The 18,571-nt window shown below is 39.8% G+C and overlaps 2 protein-coding genes across 7 annotated transcripts; both read left to right on the top strand.

The window, feature by feature from the left end:
- The first annotated feature begins 670 nt into the window (after positions 1 to 670).
- On the top strand, positions 671 to 6,170 carry ndufv3 (NADH:ubiquinone oxidoreductase subunit V3). Of its 4 annotated transcripts, none has more exons than XM_067515724.1 (4): positions 671 to 754; positions 2,483 to 2,594; positions 3,031 to 3,135; positions 5,847 to 6,170. In XM_067515724.1, exons 1-4 carry the CDS (start codon positions 710 to 712, stop codon positions 6,014 to 6,016), a joined length of 432 nt encoding a protein of 143 aa, XP_067371825.1. In that variant the 5' UTR covers positions 671 to 709; the 3' UTR covers positions 6,017 to 6,170. The 4 variants fall into 4 exon arrangements, with proteins under 4 accessions (XP_067371825.1, XP_067371826.1, XP_067371827.1 ...); XM_067515725.1 differs by having other exon boundaries at positions 3,034 to 3,135; XM_067515726.1 differs by lacking the exon at positions 3,031 to 3,135.
- A 424-nt stretch (positions 6,171 to 6,594) lies between these two features.
- pknox1.1 (pbx/knotted 1 homeobox 1.1) lies at positions 6,595 to 18,553 on the top strand. 3 transcript variants are annotated; one of them, XM_067515719.1, is made up of 11 exons: positions 6,595 to 6,692; positions 8,140 to 8,252; positions 9,545 to 9,675; positions 10,097 to 10,268; positions 13,802 to 14,002; positions 14,259 to 14,409; positions 14,532 to 14,629; positions 14,925 to 15,053; positions 15,140 to 15,216; positions 15,878 to 16,044; positions 16,684 to 18,553. In XM_067515719.1, the coding sequence occupies exons 2-11, from the start codon at positions 8,202 to 8,204 to the stop codon at positions 16,863 to 16,865; spliced, it is 1,359 nt and encodes a 452-aa protein (XP_067371820.1). In that variant the 5' UTR covers positions 6,595 to 6,692; positions 8,140 to 8,201; the 3' UTR covers positions 16,866 to 18,553. The 3 variants fall into 3 exon arrangements, with proteins under 3 accessions (XP_067371820.1, XP_067371823.1, XP_067371821.1); XM_067515722.1 differs by having other exon boundaries at positions 14,259 to 14,376; XM_067515720.1 differs by lacking the exon at positions 6,595 to 6,692 and adding an exon at positions 6,759 to 7,063.
- The last annotated feature ends 18 nt before the right edge of the window (positions 18,554 to 18,571 follow it).

The following is an 18,571-nucleotide window of genomic DNA, read 5'->3' on the forward strand; positions in this document are numbered from 1 at the left end:
GGTGCAAAAATCATAAAAAAAAAACATTTGGTCACAGCAGGTCTCAGGCAAACACAACCTCGGGCAAACTGTTTTTCATTGTGGAATTATTTAACAAAAGTTAAACCAAAAAGCTAAACATGAGGCCAATACCAGGTTTTTTAATGTGTTTGTCCTTTCGGCTTTTCCCGTGAGTTCAGGGTCGCACAGCAGATCATTGTCCGCATGTTGATTTGGCACAGTTTTTACGTTCCTGACAGCTTGCACCGTTCCGCTTGGGGCGGGGAATGGGCTGTTAGGGGTTCAGTGTCTTGTCCAGAGACACTTTGACATATAGCCGGAACCAGGGACGCCAGTGGTTCGATCCCACGGACGACTTCCTTTACCAACTGAACTACAGCCCCCCGGCAATACTGACACTAGGTAAGAGATGTATATTATTTGAACCCATGAACAGTAAAACCTAAATATATAAACTATAGTAGTAACACAGGTTTTCAGTGAGCGCGTTGAATACAAACCTCGAACTATTTTAATTTATTTTAATAACTAGTTTAATTTTGCATCAGAAAATTAACATTGTTCACCTACGTTAGTGAAAATGTATATTTCTAAATAAGTAGGAAGCAATGTTAAGTCATTTCCTTGCATGCTGGTAACATTAACCTTATCGTTGTGGAACTATTGTTAACCGAAGTTTCCTACCGGTGCATAACATTGGCAACACGCAATGGCGACCTTCTTGCTTCGTTCAGGGCGATTGTGTCCTATCAAGGTAATAACCCAAACCGTTTGTTGTAGTTTGTTTGCACACTGTATTTTATTGTTAAAGACATTGTACTTATGTAAAACTTTTTACACCTAATCGTGTAACTACTGATAAAGGTGTAGACGGCAATTCCGTAACAACACCAGACGTACCTATGGAAGTTACTAACGTTATGCCTCAGCATTTCGTTATTTTCAGCCTACGTGTGTGATTTTAGTATTGTCATACTCAAACCTACAGGTATGAGGAGCCTAATGACAGTGTACAAACTGATAATCGCTAACCAATCACTGTTAAATCGCAACCCTGCGCTCATCATACACGACCAGCCTAAGTTTATGGGAGAGTGAAAAAAGAGAAAAAAAGGAGCAAACTAAATGTTAGCTCGATGTGACCATGTGGATACTCTGAAATCTAGTGGAAGGGTGGTCTATAATCTGATGAGGCCAAGTGTCAGCTTTTTGAACATCAGTCTTAACGCAATAACTATGAATGTCTCCCCTGCTAAAGCCTGTAACATTTCCCTCAGTCACAGTTTTTCATGGCTGCCTGCTCATCTAAGATTTATACCATATTCCTTACATGTCTAAATGATAACTTTAACTTTACTCCAAAAGATATATATATATATATATATATATATATATATATATATATATATATATATATATATATATATATATAAACAGTGAGGCCAATTCCTTTTATTTTAGACTGAAAACATTTGGGTTTCATCATTCATTTGAAGAATAGGAGGGCCAGGCTAGAATTAGCCAAAATTTACAAAGATGAGAGTTTCGTGGACTGAAAGTTCAAAGTGATGGAAAGGTTAATGTTTGGAAAAGAAATGATCTGCATATGATCCCAATATTCCAAGTTCATGTGTCAAACATAGTGGAGGTAATGTCATGGTTTAGGCTTGACTGGCTTCTTCTGGGTCAGGCTAATTAATCTTCATTGATGATGTAACACACAATGGCAGCTGCAAAATTAAGTCAGAAGTCTACAGAAACATTTTGCCTACCAGTTTAAAGAAAGATGCAACCAATCTGATAGGGAGATCCTTCATCATACAGCAAGATAATGACCAAAAACACACTGCCAAAAAAGGAGTTCATCAGGGCATTTTACCTGCTAAAGAGGTGACTGAATGAGTTATCCCCAAAACAAACAACAACTTAAAGAAGCTGCAGGAAAAGAATCACATAAAAAGGATGCAAAAGTTGGTGAGTCAGTGGATCACAGCCTTATCTGCAAAGGATTTGCAACTAAATATTAAGTCTCATTAACTTTAAGTCTATCTGTTCCAATATTTTTGCTTACATTAAAAATGGGTGAGTTCAAATAAAAGGCGCTATTTTCTAAGTTGTGTATCAGAATCCAGATGTAAATACCTGGAAATAAAAGCGGAAATGTTGATCTCTTGTCTGATATTCATTACATTCCCAAAGCTTACTGCCACCAAGACATAGCCTGGGGTCTAACACAAAGGCTCCAAAAGCTTAGCCTGGTTGCATTTTAGTCACTGCTCTCATTAAGTTTAGTTTCAGCTTCAGGATGTTCTAGATGAACTTAGGACTTTTCAGAAACAGAATTATTTCTTTAGGCATCTTGAAATGTTTAACTCTTCATAACAACTATTACCAGCTTCTGTGTCGACAAGAATTTGATGTCTGATTGCTGTTGTTTTGCACTATGTTTGAGAGTAACACCGAAGATGTCTGTGTTCTGCAGTATCACCAGTTAGAGAGCTGGGGCATCCTGAGGAATCAGTCGGTTGCTTTGTTATGCACCCAGCCGGGGGAGCCTGCAAAGCCAGGCAAAAAAACAAAGGCAGCAAGCAAGAGTAAGACTTATTTGTAAAATTTGTTTGTTTGCTATAAAAAGTTGGCTGATTAATGGTATTAATGTATTTCCATTGATTTGATTTTTGTCAAAAATACATGCTGTGTGTGTGTTTAGAGTTTGTCTTAAAGCCTTTTTTACACTGCAGAAAATGTGCCAGAAGGTCTAACAAAATTTTTCTTTTCTAGTCTTCCATCCTACCCATAAATATTCAGCAATGAAGTGTGTCTGATTGTGTGTAATTACAGATGAAAAAACTTTTACGAGTTTAACAATAAGTATAAGCTGTACTTTAATGTATATGAATGTGGTAATTCAGTTCTTATAATGTGTGCTGTTGTTAAAAAAGTAAAGTGTGTGAAATTCCATGAAAGCATATTCAGTGCAAGATGTTTGTTCTTATTAACCATACTTGTTTCATTTACCATTTTCCTCAGCAGCAGAGGCGTCAGATGAGAGAGCAAACCTGGTAGCCTACAAGACTACCCTTGGCTTCCCAGTTAAATTTTCACAGCTTGAAGTTTTCCCATCACAGTCTCTAGGTATATCTGAACAAACAACCAGCTCCCCTGCCACTGCAGAAACATCTGCAGCAGCTACAGTGCCTGTGACTGCTGCCAGTGAATCAGTCCTAGCCATGTCAGAGGAGGCAGAAGCTTCAGGTGTCTCCTCATCAGATGCTAAGGCCAAGGCTAATGCGAGCCATAAAACACTAGCACCAGATCAAACTCCAGTTGTAGCCTCCACCACAGATCATACAGTCTCCTCTGTCACAACCTCTTTTGAACATAATGATCTAGCAGCTGGTGGATCTTCGTCCTCATCATCCAGCGACTCAGATTCTGAGTCTGAGTCTGACTCTGACTCTGAGGACGAGAAGTCACAAGTTACGACTGGAACCCAAAATTCTACACCAAAACTGTCAGGATCCACTCTAAAAAAAGAAGCAGACATCTACAAGGTCACATTAGAAGTGAAAGAAGATACTAATAAGGTAGTTCCACCAAAGCCTGAGTATACTCGGCCTTCTCCTGCTGAGGCTTTACAGGACGCTACTCCAGAAAACGTTGTAGAAACTACAGAAGCAGGTCAATCTACTGTGGGGGGACCCAGCATTAGCTCTGAGGAGTTAGTGGACTCTGCCCCAGAGATCTTTGCTGCCACACGAGATGCTCCTGGGGTCACCGCTTTCAAAGTCTCAGGTGAAGCTGCAGTGAAACTTGCCCAAGAAGTAGGAGAAGATGTTACTCTCCCTGATGCCCAAACAGAAATAGAAGTTATGACTGAGCCTGTTTCTCCTGAAAAAGCTCCAACTGATGTGCCCACTGAAACCCCACAGCCCGCCTCTGCTGAAGCCCCTACTAAAACTGCCCCTGAAGAAAGTGAAGCTGCTGCCGAGGTTGCAGCTGATGTGTCCAGCCCTGGAGAGAGTGCAGAGGAACTGGTGGACTGTGCGCCAGTCCATATATCTGCAGAAGGGAAGTTGCAGGAAGAAGCTGGAATTAACCCATCTGAGGGTACAAACTACACCATCCTACCCCCAAATCTTTACTATTTTCTTTTTCTTAGTGGATATTTAGGCTGTACAGATGACCACACTTTCATCTGTCCTTAATACATTCTGTGTACAGTTCGGCTGTTAACTAGACACAACCCCGTCACAAACAGTAGTTCTTGTTGTTTACACAGATTTTTAAATATCATCTGCGGTTTCTTTTAAACAGTTGTGTATTTCCGTACTCCGTGATTGGGATGCCTAATTTTTCCTTGCCCTGGTTTCCAGCCTGGCTGCTTATGCATGACATAGATGTGGGCTACTTGTATTTTTTACCATTCTTGAAGGGTTTTTGTTGCATTCCTCTTCCTAATGAAGTTTGCTTCTTATTGTACAGTGTAATTTAGACTTTAATCCACTCACAAAACTCTTGTTACTGTCAGTGTATGGTAAAGATGATATTTCCTTTTGTCACACTAATCCTGCTCAAATTCTGCTTCATGTCTCTGTTTTAAACTAACGAACACACTACCTGTTTTTTTTTTCTAATCCCCTGCACAGAGCCACTCTTTACAGCTGCCAAATCCCTCTTCATTTCCTCTCCTTGCTCTATTGTTCATTTTGGTATATTGCTCACTTTTGCTCATTGTTGTTTCTGTTTTTATGAAGTGGTTTGCTGGATTTGCAAAAGTTTAAGTTACAGCTAATGTCATTGTTTGATATTAAAGGCCTCCAGTTCCTGATAGCAACATGATGAGCAGAGCTAGGAGTATATGGCGTGAGCAGAAGTAATTTGGGAAGCTTAGTCACATATCAAAATTTGTGAGATCCCAGTCATAATATGTTTGTTGACCGATAGGAGCTACCGGCCAGTGTTCACCAGAGTTAAATCTGAAACATTTGTGTTTTTGCCTGACTCTTCTCAGACCACTTGTGTAATTCCTCTTCCCTCTAGTTTACACCTTGTTCATTTTCTGTTATTTGGTTTTACCTTTTAATTATTAATCATTTTCTTCTCCTTGAAGCATGTTTGATAAGTAATGTACTGATTGATGAAAGTACTGTATATAAAGGTGTTTCTGTCTGATAGTGGATTTGTACCATGTTACTATGTGTTGGAAGTATGTTATAGGCTCCAGAGAGATTTAGATTTAAAAGTGAAGTAATATTCATATATATATGTTTATATTATAATATGCAGCTCTGGCCAAATCAAAAGCTTCAAAGTCTTGTTCCAAAAACCATTATTTTGACCTATTTCCTTTTTTTTTAAAAATCCATTTCATGCGGCATCTGGCAGTTTTATTTATTTTTTAGTGTGGGCTCTTTTTACTGTCTCACATTTAGCACATTTATCTTCACGTGCTGCGTCTCACAAATATGTTTCTCTGGAACTTTTCACACCAGTGTTTCTCCACACTCTGTTGGGGGTAATGTAGGCTGTCACCTAGGGAAATACCCCACTATAAACCATCTTATCTCGTTAACATGTTTAAATATGTAAATGCATTCTTCTTCATTTGGAAATGTATACTGCAATTAAATTTATACAAGCAAGTTATAGTTTAACCAGAAATACCCATCAGGTACTAGTTACAGCCATTGTTAGCCAGGATTGCATTTGGCAATACTAGAGCTATTCCTGTTTTAATGCATGAACAAGAGAGTGATATAAAATAATAATCTTTGTACCAGACTCAACTTTCTAACATGTCCTTTTGTGTGTGTGTTTGTTTGTGTTTCCCTCTTCTTCTGCAGAGGCTGCAGCATCAGCACCTGCAGAGCCTGAGGAGTCTTTTGACAACAGCACTTATAAAAACTACCAGCACCACAGCTACACCCCGTTCACATTTGTTGACTTGGAAGTTGAGATGGCTAAATTTCGTCTCCCTCAGCCCTCCTCCGGCAGACCATCACCCAGACACTAAAGAAGTTCCCCTGGCTGCAATCATTTATTATGCTTGTAGATGATGGTGTTGTCCTTCTTTATGAATAAATACCCCCCCACCTGTCAGAGCTGATAAAATGTTGTAATATTAAAGTACACCAATAAGAATTAAAGTCTGTTGTTGCCTAGTGTGATTCTGTTTTGTCTTGTATAAAGGGATAGGCAAAGATCAAACGCTCATTTTATGCTGCTTTTCTGCCGTGGGGGGTCATTTGAATAGAGCTGAATGTGCAAGTGGTTTATATCTGTTTCTGTTTTAATGATTACAATTTTGACTCCCTTAGCCTGGCTGCTTGCACATGATGTCTTAATTATCCTGGCCACATGCTTTTTTCCAGGAGTAAACAATCAGCATCTGTTTTTATGTTGGAGTGCTAATGTGGGGATGAGGACACTATGCATAATAGAATGTTAAGCTGGAGGTATATATAGATGTTTTGTTTAAATGAGGGCAGTGTAAAGGATGCCAAGCAAAAAAAAAAAAAAACAGCAGGGTGCAGAGGGACTAGAAGGCAGGAGGACGTCATATCTCCGCCCATCTGGTAAATATTCATGAGCTGAGCGCCCCTGCGTGCCCTTACGTGATGACGTAACGCGACAACTGCGGGTCCCGATTGCTGCAGCCGCTTGTCAGTGTGACGAAGATTGGCACTCAGGTAAGCTGTCACTCAAAATCCCTCTTTTTCCGTTCCCTATCAATCAAACAATCTGGGCCGCACGCAAAAATGCCCCAGGGCGAGGAGCGCAGACCTAATCAGGGCAGCAGAGGGTGTTTTTAGGAGGGGAAGCAGAAGCATCAGAGCTCCTGGAAGAATTAAAAAATCTGTATACAAGGGAGGGGGGTAAAAAATATGTCGGCGTTTTGGGGGCAGAGTAGGATTGTGGACAAGCAAAGGGCGAGAGAGCTAGTAACTAGGCCCGACAGTTGTATAGTTAGCGCGGAGGGGAGGGGAAGTAGAGGGCAGCTGTCCCCGCTTGATTGATTGACTGATGTGGGAAGGATTTGAGTATCAACCGGGCTAGCCTGGTGTGCAGACACTTCCTCTTAATATAATTGTTGTGGAATTAATGTACGCAGCTGACAAGAAATGCATACTGATTAATGATGTTCGTTTAAAAACGCCAAAGCGACTTAAGCGGTCTTGGTATTTGGGCAAACGTTTAGCTTCGGATCAATCCGCAGCGGGGTCTTTTTTTGTGCCTGGCTAGCTAGGTTAGCTTGTCTTTTGGCAGCGATTCCACTTGCTAAATACGGCGCCGTGCGCTTTGGTTGCACTGTACCAGCATGATAAACATTCAAATCTGCAGTTAGCTTTCTTTTTAATTTTAGCTGCTGCTCGGTCAGACCATTGTTCATTTAGGTAAACCTCAGATTGGGCTCTGGAGCGAACGTGGGGCTAGCGTTACAAGCTAACGCTACTTAGCTAAACATTATGACCAAACAAGGCATAGCGTTTGCATTACTCAAATCCAGCTGCTTTGTCAACGCCAACGTTATCCCAGGGCAGAGAATAGTTGGCGAATGTTAGCACTAAGTTTAACTTGATTTTAATCTCCTTGTCGCCACAACTGCTGTCTCATTAGCTAACAGTGCTACAAGCTAAGTATATAGTGGTGGGTGTGTTAATAGCAGTTACTTGATATTAACATAAGCTCAGTGTTACAGCACACCTCATGTTTCTGTATGAACAGACATGTTAGTGCGTTATTGAGCATTTACAAATAAATATCTAAATCATTAAACACGTCCCTTTGTTACTTGTCTTCTTTTTGCGTACAATCATGTTTCCTTGTTTTGCCCAGTTGTGTAATATACCACTGAACAGTTAAGATTAGTTTTCCACAATAGTTGTGAATGACCTGATTCGTTGTCTTACACAACTCTAATTTGTGTGTTTTAAAGTATTGCAGTAGTGTTCATGCGTTATTTGTAGTAAGTTATGAAATTAAGCTTGTTCATTCCTCCATAAGCCTACCAGCTTATTTTAGAAGGCTAATAAAAAACTCCTACTCTGACATCAGGAGAGTTACATCATTGCAAGCTTTTGTGACAACACCCAGCATTAAAGATAGTCTAACTGAAATTATATGTGCTTTGTGTAGGTTGGTGACCTGTCCCCGGTCTCTATAATGCCCCAGTGTTTGCAGCATCTGCAGTGAACGTGATGGCAGCCCAGTCGGTTTCCATAGACAAATACCAAAAGGCAGAGCATCAGGTGGGTCAGAGGGAGACATCTGGTTTGACCTTGCATATTAAAAAACTTCTCCTACTGGCTGGACATCACTTAATTTGGCTTGTTTGCCAAAGTTAATTGTTACTTTACTGTAAAAAAGACCAGGCAACAACTTTCCTATTCTCTACTCTTTGCCCATGGAACATTCATTTATTTTCTGGGTGATATAAGTCTACACCTGAATAAGCAAAGGGAAACAGTTCATGCATGTAACACTAGAACACGATTATTTTTAATGCTGTAACATAAGTTTTAGCGATCCGCTGGCTATTTTATTTATTTGTGGCAGGACAAAAAAAAAGGGACGTGTATAAGAGACACTGATGCAATGTGCAGTAAGTCATATGTTGCCGTGCTTATGTAAATTGCTTACAAAATATTTTTATTCTTTTGCCAAGGTTGGGGGTGTCAAGAGCTGAGAAAAAGCTATGAGAAATGAGAAATCTTACACCTTTAGCAAATTAATATCTTAGCCTCTTTGTGCACAGTATAATTTGTTTTTTGTCTCAGACACATGGTTGGGGATAGAATTTATGCTCCTGGAAGGGACCCTGGGTTGCTGCTTGGCAAGCGCAGTTTGAAAATGTGTGGTGGATGAAACGAGAAGAATCTAATCAATAAACATACTGAAATAGAACTTTGCAGAGGCTAGGGTCACACTTTAATATGTCTCTTTTTTGTATCAGGTGACAGGTATTTAGAGGTACAAGATTATATTCAAAATTTAATCAGGTCATAACATCAGATATGGAAGTGTTATCTCAGCACTCTCTGGAAGACATTTAGCCATCTTCTGCTTACAAAGCAATGTTAAGATCCCAAAGGGCATGACAGAAAACAGAGGCACATTCCAAAATATCTGCCCACTGCAGATGTAGAACAGTAGTTTTACGAATCAGATGAAATGTCTGAAGACTGAAATGTCTTCAAATGAAACCACAATAAGTTACCTCCAAACAGGTAACATTACACAAATTGTAGTGGTTGATACAGGTCTAACAACCCTTGACAATATTAATACATCTTTCTGATTTGTTGATGTTACAGTAAACAATCATCATGTTCTTGTGTTTTCAGACCTTGTCCTCATGACTTCCCAAAGGAATAATTTTGAAGCAGAGCCCTGTAAAAGCTTTGTCCTTTAGTTACTCTTGATGTTCACATGATGTCTTTTTTTTTAATTCTCTGCCTGTCTGTTTACCTTTTCTGTTTATGTATTGCTGTTTGTATCACTATTTGCATTCCCCCCTTTTTTGGGGGGCCTTTTTCTGCAGATGCAAAGTGTGGTGAAGGTGGACAGCGATTCAGATCAAAAGTTTGTCGAGGGTACATTGGCAGAGGCGCCCAGCCCAGCACCAACCGAGCCGCAGACACCCATGGACGCAGACAAAGCCTCTATATATCGGTAGAGCTAATTCTGCATGTGGTTATTTAGTGAATTTAATCTAAATCTAATCACACTTTTGGTTCCCATGACTCTTACTTTGTTCTCTGGCATTTCAAATTGGTTTATCATGTGCTAATATATGTTGAATACTGTTATGTTTACACTATTCCTATATTGCTATAGTTGTGTGTTTTAAAATAAACATACATTAGATAAAGAAAAACAATCAGTCTGTACAAAAGTTTGTCCTCACTTCATTTTGACATTCTATGGTATCTGTATTATCCTTTGTTTTTAATACCCTGAACAGCTTTTGCTTACTGGTTTCTGTGTTTTGAAAGCCTAGTTCTATTACTAATATGCTCCTTTAAATTAATTATTTGATCTTGTGTGTGTGTGTTTGTGTGTATGTGTGTGCGCGTGTGTACTACTTTCACAGACACCCCCTGTTCCCTCTGTTGGCCCTGCTATTTGAAAAGTGTGAACAGTCCACTTTGAGTTCTGACTGCATTACTTCAGCCAGCTTTGATGTGGACATAGAGAACTTTGTTCGCAGTCAGGAGAAAGAAGGAAAGCCATTCTTTAGTGAGGACCCTGAACTCGACAACTTGGTGAGATACCCCTCAGTATGAAGGGTAGAAATTCTCAGTTCTATTTATTTTTCTTGTAGGTTTTGTTTCTCTATTCTTGCATTAAATGTCATTGCCTGTGATACCCTGCTCATTCCCTTAGTGTTTCATCTGGGAACTACATATTTAGATATGCATACATATATTTGGCTAATTTATAAGGCTGGCAGTTCAAAGAACAGAACAGACTAAACAGTCAGCTTTTAACTGCTGGATAAATTCACTGCGAAAAATAGAGAGGGAGATCATTTATAGGATGAGCCAACAGGATTTTTCTCTGTATTTGTTCTACTTTTTGTTTTTGTCTATAGTCAGTGTGTTTTAAAGTTAGGTAAATTAAGTGTATGCATATGTCATCAATGACATCATATATCTGCCTTTGAAGTGTTTGCCTCTGAAGTTTCCCTAACCACTTTTCAAGGAAACAAAATTTTGTTTGGGCAGTTTTAGAGCTAACAGTGGGAGAGAAGCAAGGTAGCAGTGGAAAGTTGAGTGTGTAGCTGTGGAGGTACACGGTTTCTTTCCGTGTTCTGTGGACTTAATTTGTGAAACATGTTCTGTGTAATATCAGGGAACCTCGTTAAACAAGCAGCTCCTTCAAGGACCCAATCTTACCAGCACTTGACTACTGTCAGTCAAGAGCCTGTGACAATAGTGGCTGACATGGAAGCCACATTCCACCAGGTAAAGGTCCTGCCATAAGATGCTGACCTACTCAGGTTCTTGTGGTGGCCAGATAGTGACACCGGTCAGCCGATAGTAGAATACAGGATGGAGGTGCATCTGTTTAGGTGGCTTCTAAAACAATGGCTCTGTAACAAGTGAATGACGTTAGCAGCCGATCTACAAAATGCTCTACCAATGGAAAGGGTATTGATTGTGCAATGGTGTATTCAGTCAGATCAATTCAAGTTTAGAGTTGTTATCCAAAGCAAGCCCCCCACTAGAAGAGGGCTTCTGTCCATGTTTAGCCCAGTGTATGATCCACTGGGGATACTTGCACCTGTGAATTTATAGGCCAGGAAAATTACACAAGAGCTTTGCAGGATGAGATTGGGATGGGATGAGACTGTGCCTGAACATCTTGCCCAAAGGTGGTTCCAATGAATACAGAGCAGTTTTAAGTGACTTTGGAATTGATAGATGTTTCAAGCCTGAAAATGTTTGCCAGACTGTGTCTGCTCAACTGCGTCATTTTGCAGACGCTACCAAGGAGAGTTGCGGGACAGTAACATACTTAGTCCAGCAAAACAATAGTATTTAGATTCACAGAGCCTTTGTATTGGGAAACGCAAGAGTTTGACGTTTGCAGCTGAAGAAAGCCGACACACAATGCAAAAGTTGACAAAAGTACTATTCATCATTGACACGCTTTAAAAGGGCTGTAGCATGGCTCCTCAGATTGAAGGATACACTTCTGACTTTGTCCAGAAAGAGAAAGGAGCTATTGGAAATTATTGCCCAAAATGAAAAAAAAATGAATGGTGATCAACAAAACAACTTTTGTTAAGAAAAACCTAACTGGATGAACTCAAAGAAGATGAGGCGTAAATAATTTATCACTGCCGGCGGACGAATTTTCAGGAGGAAATCTGCTCAGCTAAAGGGAGAACCAGTGAAATGGAGCAAACATAAACTTAATCCAGTGCTTTAAGGTGGAATTCTCTATGTAGGCGGTAGGCTCAGCCGTGCTGCCATGCCTGAGGAATCCAAACACCCTTCCATTCTGGCTAAGGATCATCGAGTATCACAGTTCATATTGCAGCAATTCCACAAAAGGATAGGCCATGGTGGTCGCAACCGGGTTTTGTCTACTTTACGTCAAAGGTACTGGATTCCAAATGCCAACTTAGTATTTAGAAAGTGTAGAACTTCTCGAAGATGACATGGAGCAACTGGGTGGCAACAAATGGGAGATTTTCCACTTAATAGGGTCTTACCTGATGAACCACCAGAAAGTTATGGCATTATATTTACATGTCTGGCTACCTGAGCTTTCCACATAGAGGTGGAAGCGTCATTGGACATGGATTAATTTATTAATGCTATTTGACGCTTCACTGCAAGAAGAGGTCAGGTTTTGAAAATGTTTTCCGATAACGAAACAAACATTGTTGAGGCTGAGTCAGAGTTCAAAAAGACTCCAGAAGAGTGGAACATGCCCAACGTAGAAAACACACTGATCCAGAGTGGCATCAAGTTGATATTCAATCCTCCATCTGGCTCTTGCCATGGAGGGGTATGGAACCTTGTAATCAGTTTAAATATTGTTCCTGGAGACATTTTTGATGAGTCACGACCTTGAGGCTCGTGGGTGATGGGCAAAATCACACAATAAAGGATGAATATGGTGTAGTCCACCAGGTTCATATCAAGACTAAAAAAGAAGACCATAGGAGATTGGTCATGATGTTTATGGGTTATAGCACCAATCCTGCAGTTGTTTGTTCAATCCCCAGATCCTCCAGTCACACGTCAAAGTGTCCTTGAGCAAGACCCTGAACCCTCACTTAGTTGCTCTCTTAGTGTTGGCCAGCTGCATAACAGCTCCCCAGTTGGTGTGTGAGTGTTTTTGTGATTGTGAGTGCGAATGGGTGAATGAGAAGCAGTGTAAGGTGCTTTGAGTGCCAATAGGTAGAAAAGCATTGTATAAGTGCAGAGCCAACGGTAGTTTTTTTTTTTTTTTAAGGTTAGTTAAATTAGGAAGTGTATGTATAAGTGTACTTTGCCATTATCAATGATATAGCTGTGGAGGTACACGGTTTCTTAGCATGTTTTGTGGAATTAATTTGTGTAATGTGTTCTGTGGAATACATTTATTTATTATTCATCATCTCAACATTTTCTGTGATAATAATTTGTCAACTTTGGAACGTGGATTTAATAAATGTTCAGTGTTTGTCATACAACGATATCTTTGTTTTACACTTTTTGTTACACTTTTATTAAATCCTTTGAATCATACATTGTTGACAGAATTACATTTAACTAGTAGTAATTTCTCACACAGAGTTACTCACTATTTGCTGGACCGTTTAGGCTTATAACACAAACAGGTGAAGGACAACTAGTTTCCATTCCTAGGTATCTCACAAAAAACAGGGTCATGATATTAATCTGAACAATACACACTTGAAACTTCAACCCACTCATTAGTCAATGAACTTTAACCTCTGACCTCAGCAGCAAGGTGAGGTACAGCCTATCTTGAGGTCATGCTGTAGCTGAACTCACACAGGGGCAAGTTGAAATTGAGTGTCCCTTCAACCAACATGAGACAGATACAGAATTGTGTGTATATATGAACTAGTATATAACTCAATGTTTAGTGTTTTACCTTCTTCTCTTAGTCAATCTGATGCCTCCCCATAAGACAGCTAAAAAGATTATAGAATAATCAATAAAAAGTAAAAACATAATGTTAACATGAAATGGATTAGGACTTATGTCATTGTTTCCATTTTCTAGATTTTATTGAATCTTTTTATGATTTTTTTTCTAATTCTGTACTCCAGATGGTGAAAGCCATTCAGGTGCTCAGAATCCACCTGCTGGAGCTGGAGAAGGTGAGTGACCTATGTAAGGACTTCTGTAGCCGTTACATTGCCTGTCTCAAGACTAAGATGAACAGTGAGACACTGTTGAGTGGGGAGCCAGGAAGCCCATACTCCCCTGTGCAAGGCCAGGCCCAGAGCTTCTCACCCACCAAGACTCAGGTATGTACACATCACTAAACACATTTTGGGTGTAACATCATGCATCACCAACAGGTGAATATTTGAAGCTTTGTAATAGTCAGTTATTTTTTTAATCAAGGCATTTTTTTCCCTCTAACCCACTACAAGATATAACTATATTAAATAAATAATATGCTTTAAATATTAAAAGAGTATGACTAAAAGAGTCATAAACAAGGTAAATAATCATAATATCACTCAGGACCATTTTGTGTATTCATCCTTTATTATGCAGACCCCCAGCTCTCTCTCAGGGACCATCAGTCCCCAGGGTCAAATTGTAGTTCCAGCGTCCGCCCTGCAGCAAGGGAATGTTACCGTGACAGCCGTCAACCCAACACAGGTGGTCGCAGGTATGTCACCATGGCATACAACCCCTCCCTCAGGTACTGTCCTATTGTGTCTGCAGCTGAGATGTTGTCATGTACCAGTGTGATACTTTAGTCAGAGCCTTCTGTAGCCTGCACTCAGCAGATTTGGTGTGTGTGTGTGTGTGTGTTTATTTCAGGTGGCACAGTGTATCAGCCTGTTACAGTCGTCACTCCTCAGGGCCAGGTGGTTACTCAGGCTCTTTCTCCTGGGACAATACGTGTTCAAAGCAATCAGGTAGTACATCTCAGTCAATGTCATGCTGCTGAAAAGACTAGAAAAAGTCTGGAAAACATATGGGGAAATTATTATTCAGCTCTAATGAACCTATAAATACATTTCCTGTGTTGTGTATTATCCACTGCTATTACAAATGTTGTCATGTTTGCTGTTTAGAATAAGCTTTGCAGTGATTAGACTTGTTAGAACTTAGTTCTTAACCATGTTAGCAAGTAATTGAAGGTTTAAAACCTTTACAGAGTGAGAAACAGGATAAGAAAGGAGGCTAAAGATTTGTTTGTTTTTTTCCTAGCTTCAGCTACAGTTTCACCAGGACTTGAGTCTCTTTAATCATGACGACAGCTCAACCAAGAACAAGCGTGGTGTTTTACCAAAACATGCCACCAATGTCATGCGCTCCTGGCTCTTTCAGCACATTGGGGTGAGTCTATTTGCAACAAGCCTTTGCCTGTGGAATGAGGAATACAACACAGACTCTTACAGTGTCTTCCCTGCTCTCTTCTGTAGCACCCATATCCGACAGAGGATGAAAAGAAACAGATTGCCACTCAGACAAACCTGACACTTCTGCAAGTAAACAACTGGTGAGTTCAGGGTCTTTGTTTGTGGACTGAGGGGGTAGAGACTATGGGTGGCCCAGTAAGCCAGTATAATGTAACTGCCCATTGAAAATTTGTTCCAAACCAGGAATGTTTGTCCTGTCATTCTGTGGCATCACAGATGTTCGCAGAGGCTCAGATGCATTGTATTGCTCCTTATACAGTGCTATCTTAATGTGATAACTGTATAAGGGAATTCTCAGCAGCATCTTTTGTTCATCAAACCTTGAAAATGGACAGTCTTGAGGACAGTTAATCGCCTTATCTGCATCAAACTGAGCATTACCTTTTTTTAAAAAAAAAAAAGAAAAATCACAATTGTGGAGTGCAGAGGTAAGTGAATAAATGAAAGTTTTTTGGTCCCAAACACTGTGGAGGACACATTTCTGTTAGACTTGAGTACAATATTGCCACAAGAAGCATTCAGTGTTCTAGGGTCAAAGTCTCGATCTTAGACAGGTAACTGTGTATATCTTTATTTGTCCACCTTATTTGACTAATTTTGCTGCTTGTTTTGGGAAATTTGAGGGTGAGACAATGACTTGATTTCAGCCTGACAGAGCCTGAAGTTTAATAAGCAGTGTAAAGCTAAAAAAAAAACACACATCCCAGCCTCGGCGATCACAGAGTTGTGTGGTTTCTTCAGGTTTATAAATGCACGAAGACGGATTCTGCAACCCATGTTGGACGCCAGCTCCTCTGAGACACCCAAAGCCAAAAAGAAAACCCCTCAGAACCGGCCACTGCAACGCTTCTGGCCTGACTCTATTGCCACTGGAGGAGGCACGCAGCAGCAGGTTACCATGCCTGATGGTATGTAGCAATGTTTTTCTATGTACATTTGGGTTGAAGTTGAAAGACATATATTGGCAGTTTAATGAAAAACAATGTTTTTAATGCTTGTCCAGCTCAGTGTTTTTGCACAGGTTTCAATTTGAAACCAAAAATTGGATACTACATGAATGTGTCTGAGACTAAATGTGAAGTTTACATTAATATAGAAAGAACTCTGGAAGAGACCTTTTTCTTTTTTCTTTTTTTTTAACACACGGATGGGGTGAGTAACTAATATATAGTTGTTAGTTGAAAACTACTTATTTGTCAGTTTTCTCCTCAGTGAAGTAAAAAAAAATTGTACATTAGTAGGAATTTAACTGACCACCCTGATGAGTGAATAATAGAAACAGTACCTTTTTGGAACAACCAAATCCAGACCATGGACGTTCTCCTGTACTGTGGGGTTGTGGGGATTTATTAATTACAACTCTGATGTTCAATTACTTTGTCCTCACTAATTAATGCTTATGATGCATTCACTTTTAAGCTGTCCTTAAGCAAGAGCCAATGGTGTAATACAGTGGTTTGTGGAAAACGGAAGCAAAAGAGTTTCTTTATGATAATTTAAGTTTCGAAAGAGGCTTTCAAATCCTTCTTCATTCCACTCGTTCTCAGGTACGATGGTGACAATGAACGTAGAGGGTCTGCAGAGCCTGACATCAGACGGCGCCACGCTGGCGGTTCAGCAGGTGATGCTGGGGCGCCACAGCGAAGACGAGTCAGGGGACAGCAGAGATGAGGATGATGACACAGACATGGCTGGGCTGGGCCTGGACAACAGTGATTCACTGCAGTAGAGGACACACCCCCTCACACACTGATCTACATGTACACACAAGACATGCATAAATAGGTCTACAGAAGACATTTGTGTTTTCTTTTTGTTGCAAACACTTCATAGTACAAACAGGTGCATTAGGTTTACATAGAGCACAAAACTCCAGGACGTAATAGAAATGGTCCTGCACTCTTCCAACCCTCCACCCTGCTGAACAGCGGTTTATGCTGTGTGTGTGTGTGTGTACATCAGAAGTTTCATTTCAGAAACCATTTTTTAAAATAATTTAGTTGATGTAGGCGAGTGCACTTTTTGTACATTTAAGCTCAAAAAGAGAAAATTAAACAAATACAAGAAAAAAAGAAGTGTTAAAAACACCCGAAGCAAGTTTGTATGCTCCGTTACTAAATGTTGACTGATTCATGATTTAAACATTTTTTTTCTTTGCCCCTGTCCCAGTTTTCATTTTGGATGCCAACACTTTAAAGTTGTATCTGTAAGGGTTTGTCGTCACTTTTTGCATGCTTGTGTTTTGAGTAGATGTGCGGAACTCTTACAACTGACTCCACAGCTCTCACAAGAGGCCCCTGCAGGGTGAGCAGAGCCCAAGTGCAGAGTTTGGGGATTAAAGGAAAAAAAGGAGAGATGCTTATTTTTATATACAAACATATGAAATTTCTGTTTTTGTGTCATTTTTGTGTTTTCCTGTTTTGTAAGGAATATTTATGTACAGATTCATAACTAAAGCTAGCAACCCTGTTTTCTGGGGTTCTTTGAATTTTTCTAAGAAATTGAATGCTAATGAAATAGCTATTTAAATTGGTTTTAAACTTACAATACTAACAAGGCCTTACCTATGTTGTTTTCTAAAAAAAAACTCTTGCCAAGAAGCACAAAAAGAAAGAAAGTTGGACCCTTGTTGAAATTGGTCAAAAAGACACTAAACTGCAGAACAGCTCTGGTTCTGTAAAACATTGTTAATAATTGTACTGCAGCGTCTGTTTCCTGAGGAGTTAACTTAGTTATTTCTGATTTTCTTTTTTTTTTAATCCAGCTCCAGTTTTACCCACATTGTGTATACCATACATTTTGTCTTTTAATCATTTTACAGTAGTAGCGTAGGTGTCACATTTTCAAATGCACAATCCAGAACACTATGCTAGTTACACAATCACAAGGGTCTCCGGTGGAAACCTGTGGGAGGGCAGTATCACACAGTGAGATATGAACCTTATCATCAATAAGAAGTAGTGGACTGTTTGCACGCATTAAACTTTTATTTATGTACACATGCTTACTACTGCATTGAAAACAGAGCAGTTGGAAAGTTAGCCAGCTTGTTTCTAGCCTAAAGGATGTCTGTCCCCTGTCAGCACAGACACATGCAGTGAAAGATTCGAAATTTATCAATTTGTTGATATTGCTGCACAAATTGGGGTGCCTCTTGTTTGAATATCTGTAATGTTGTATTGTGCAACAGTTGTCTTTTAATATTTGCAGTAATCTGGTTTATATCCCTCTTGAATAAAATTAAGACTTGAAATGGTTACTTTGCGGCCTCAGGGGGTGTAGACTATGGGTGTGCCCTCGTTGAGCTCTCAGTTCCTCACTTGAGTCTGTCTTGCTTTCTATGACGCGTTGTTCACTATTCTCTTGTCTGTTTTGCCTTAGAGCTTTCTATTTTGGAATAAACGATGCCTAACTCTCTGCTGTGCACCATTTCTT

Source organism: Channa argus, chromosome 9 (assembly GCF_033026475.1).
Source record: "Channa argus isolate prfri chromosome 9, Channa argus male v1.0, whole genome shotgun sequence".
In the NCBI taxonomy this organism is placed as follows: Eukaryota; Metazoa; Chordata; class Actinopteri; order Anabantiformes; family Channidae; genus Channa; species Channa argus.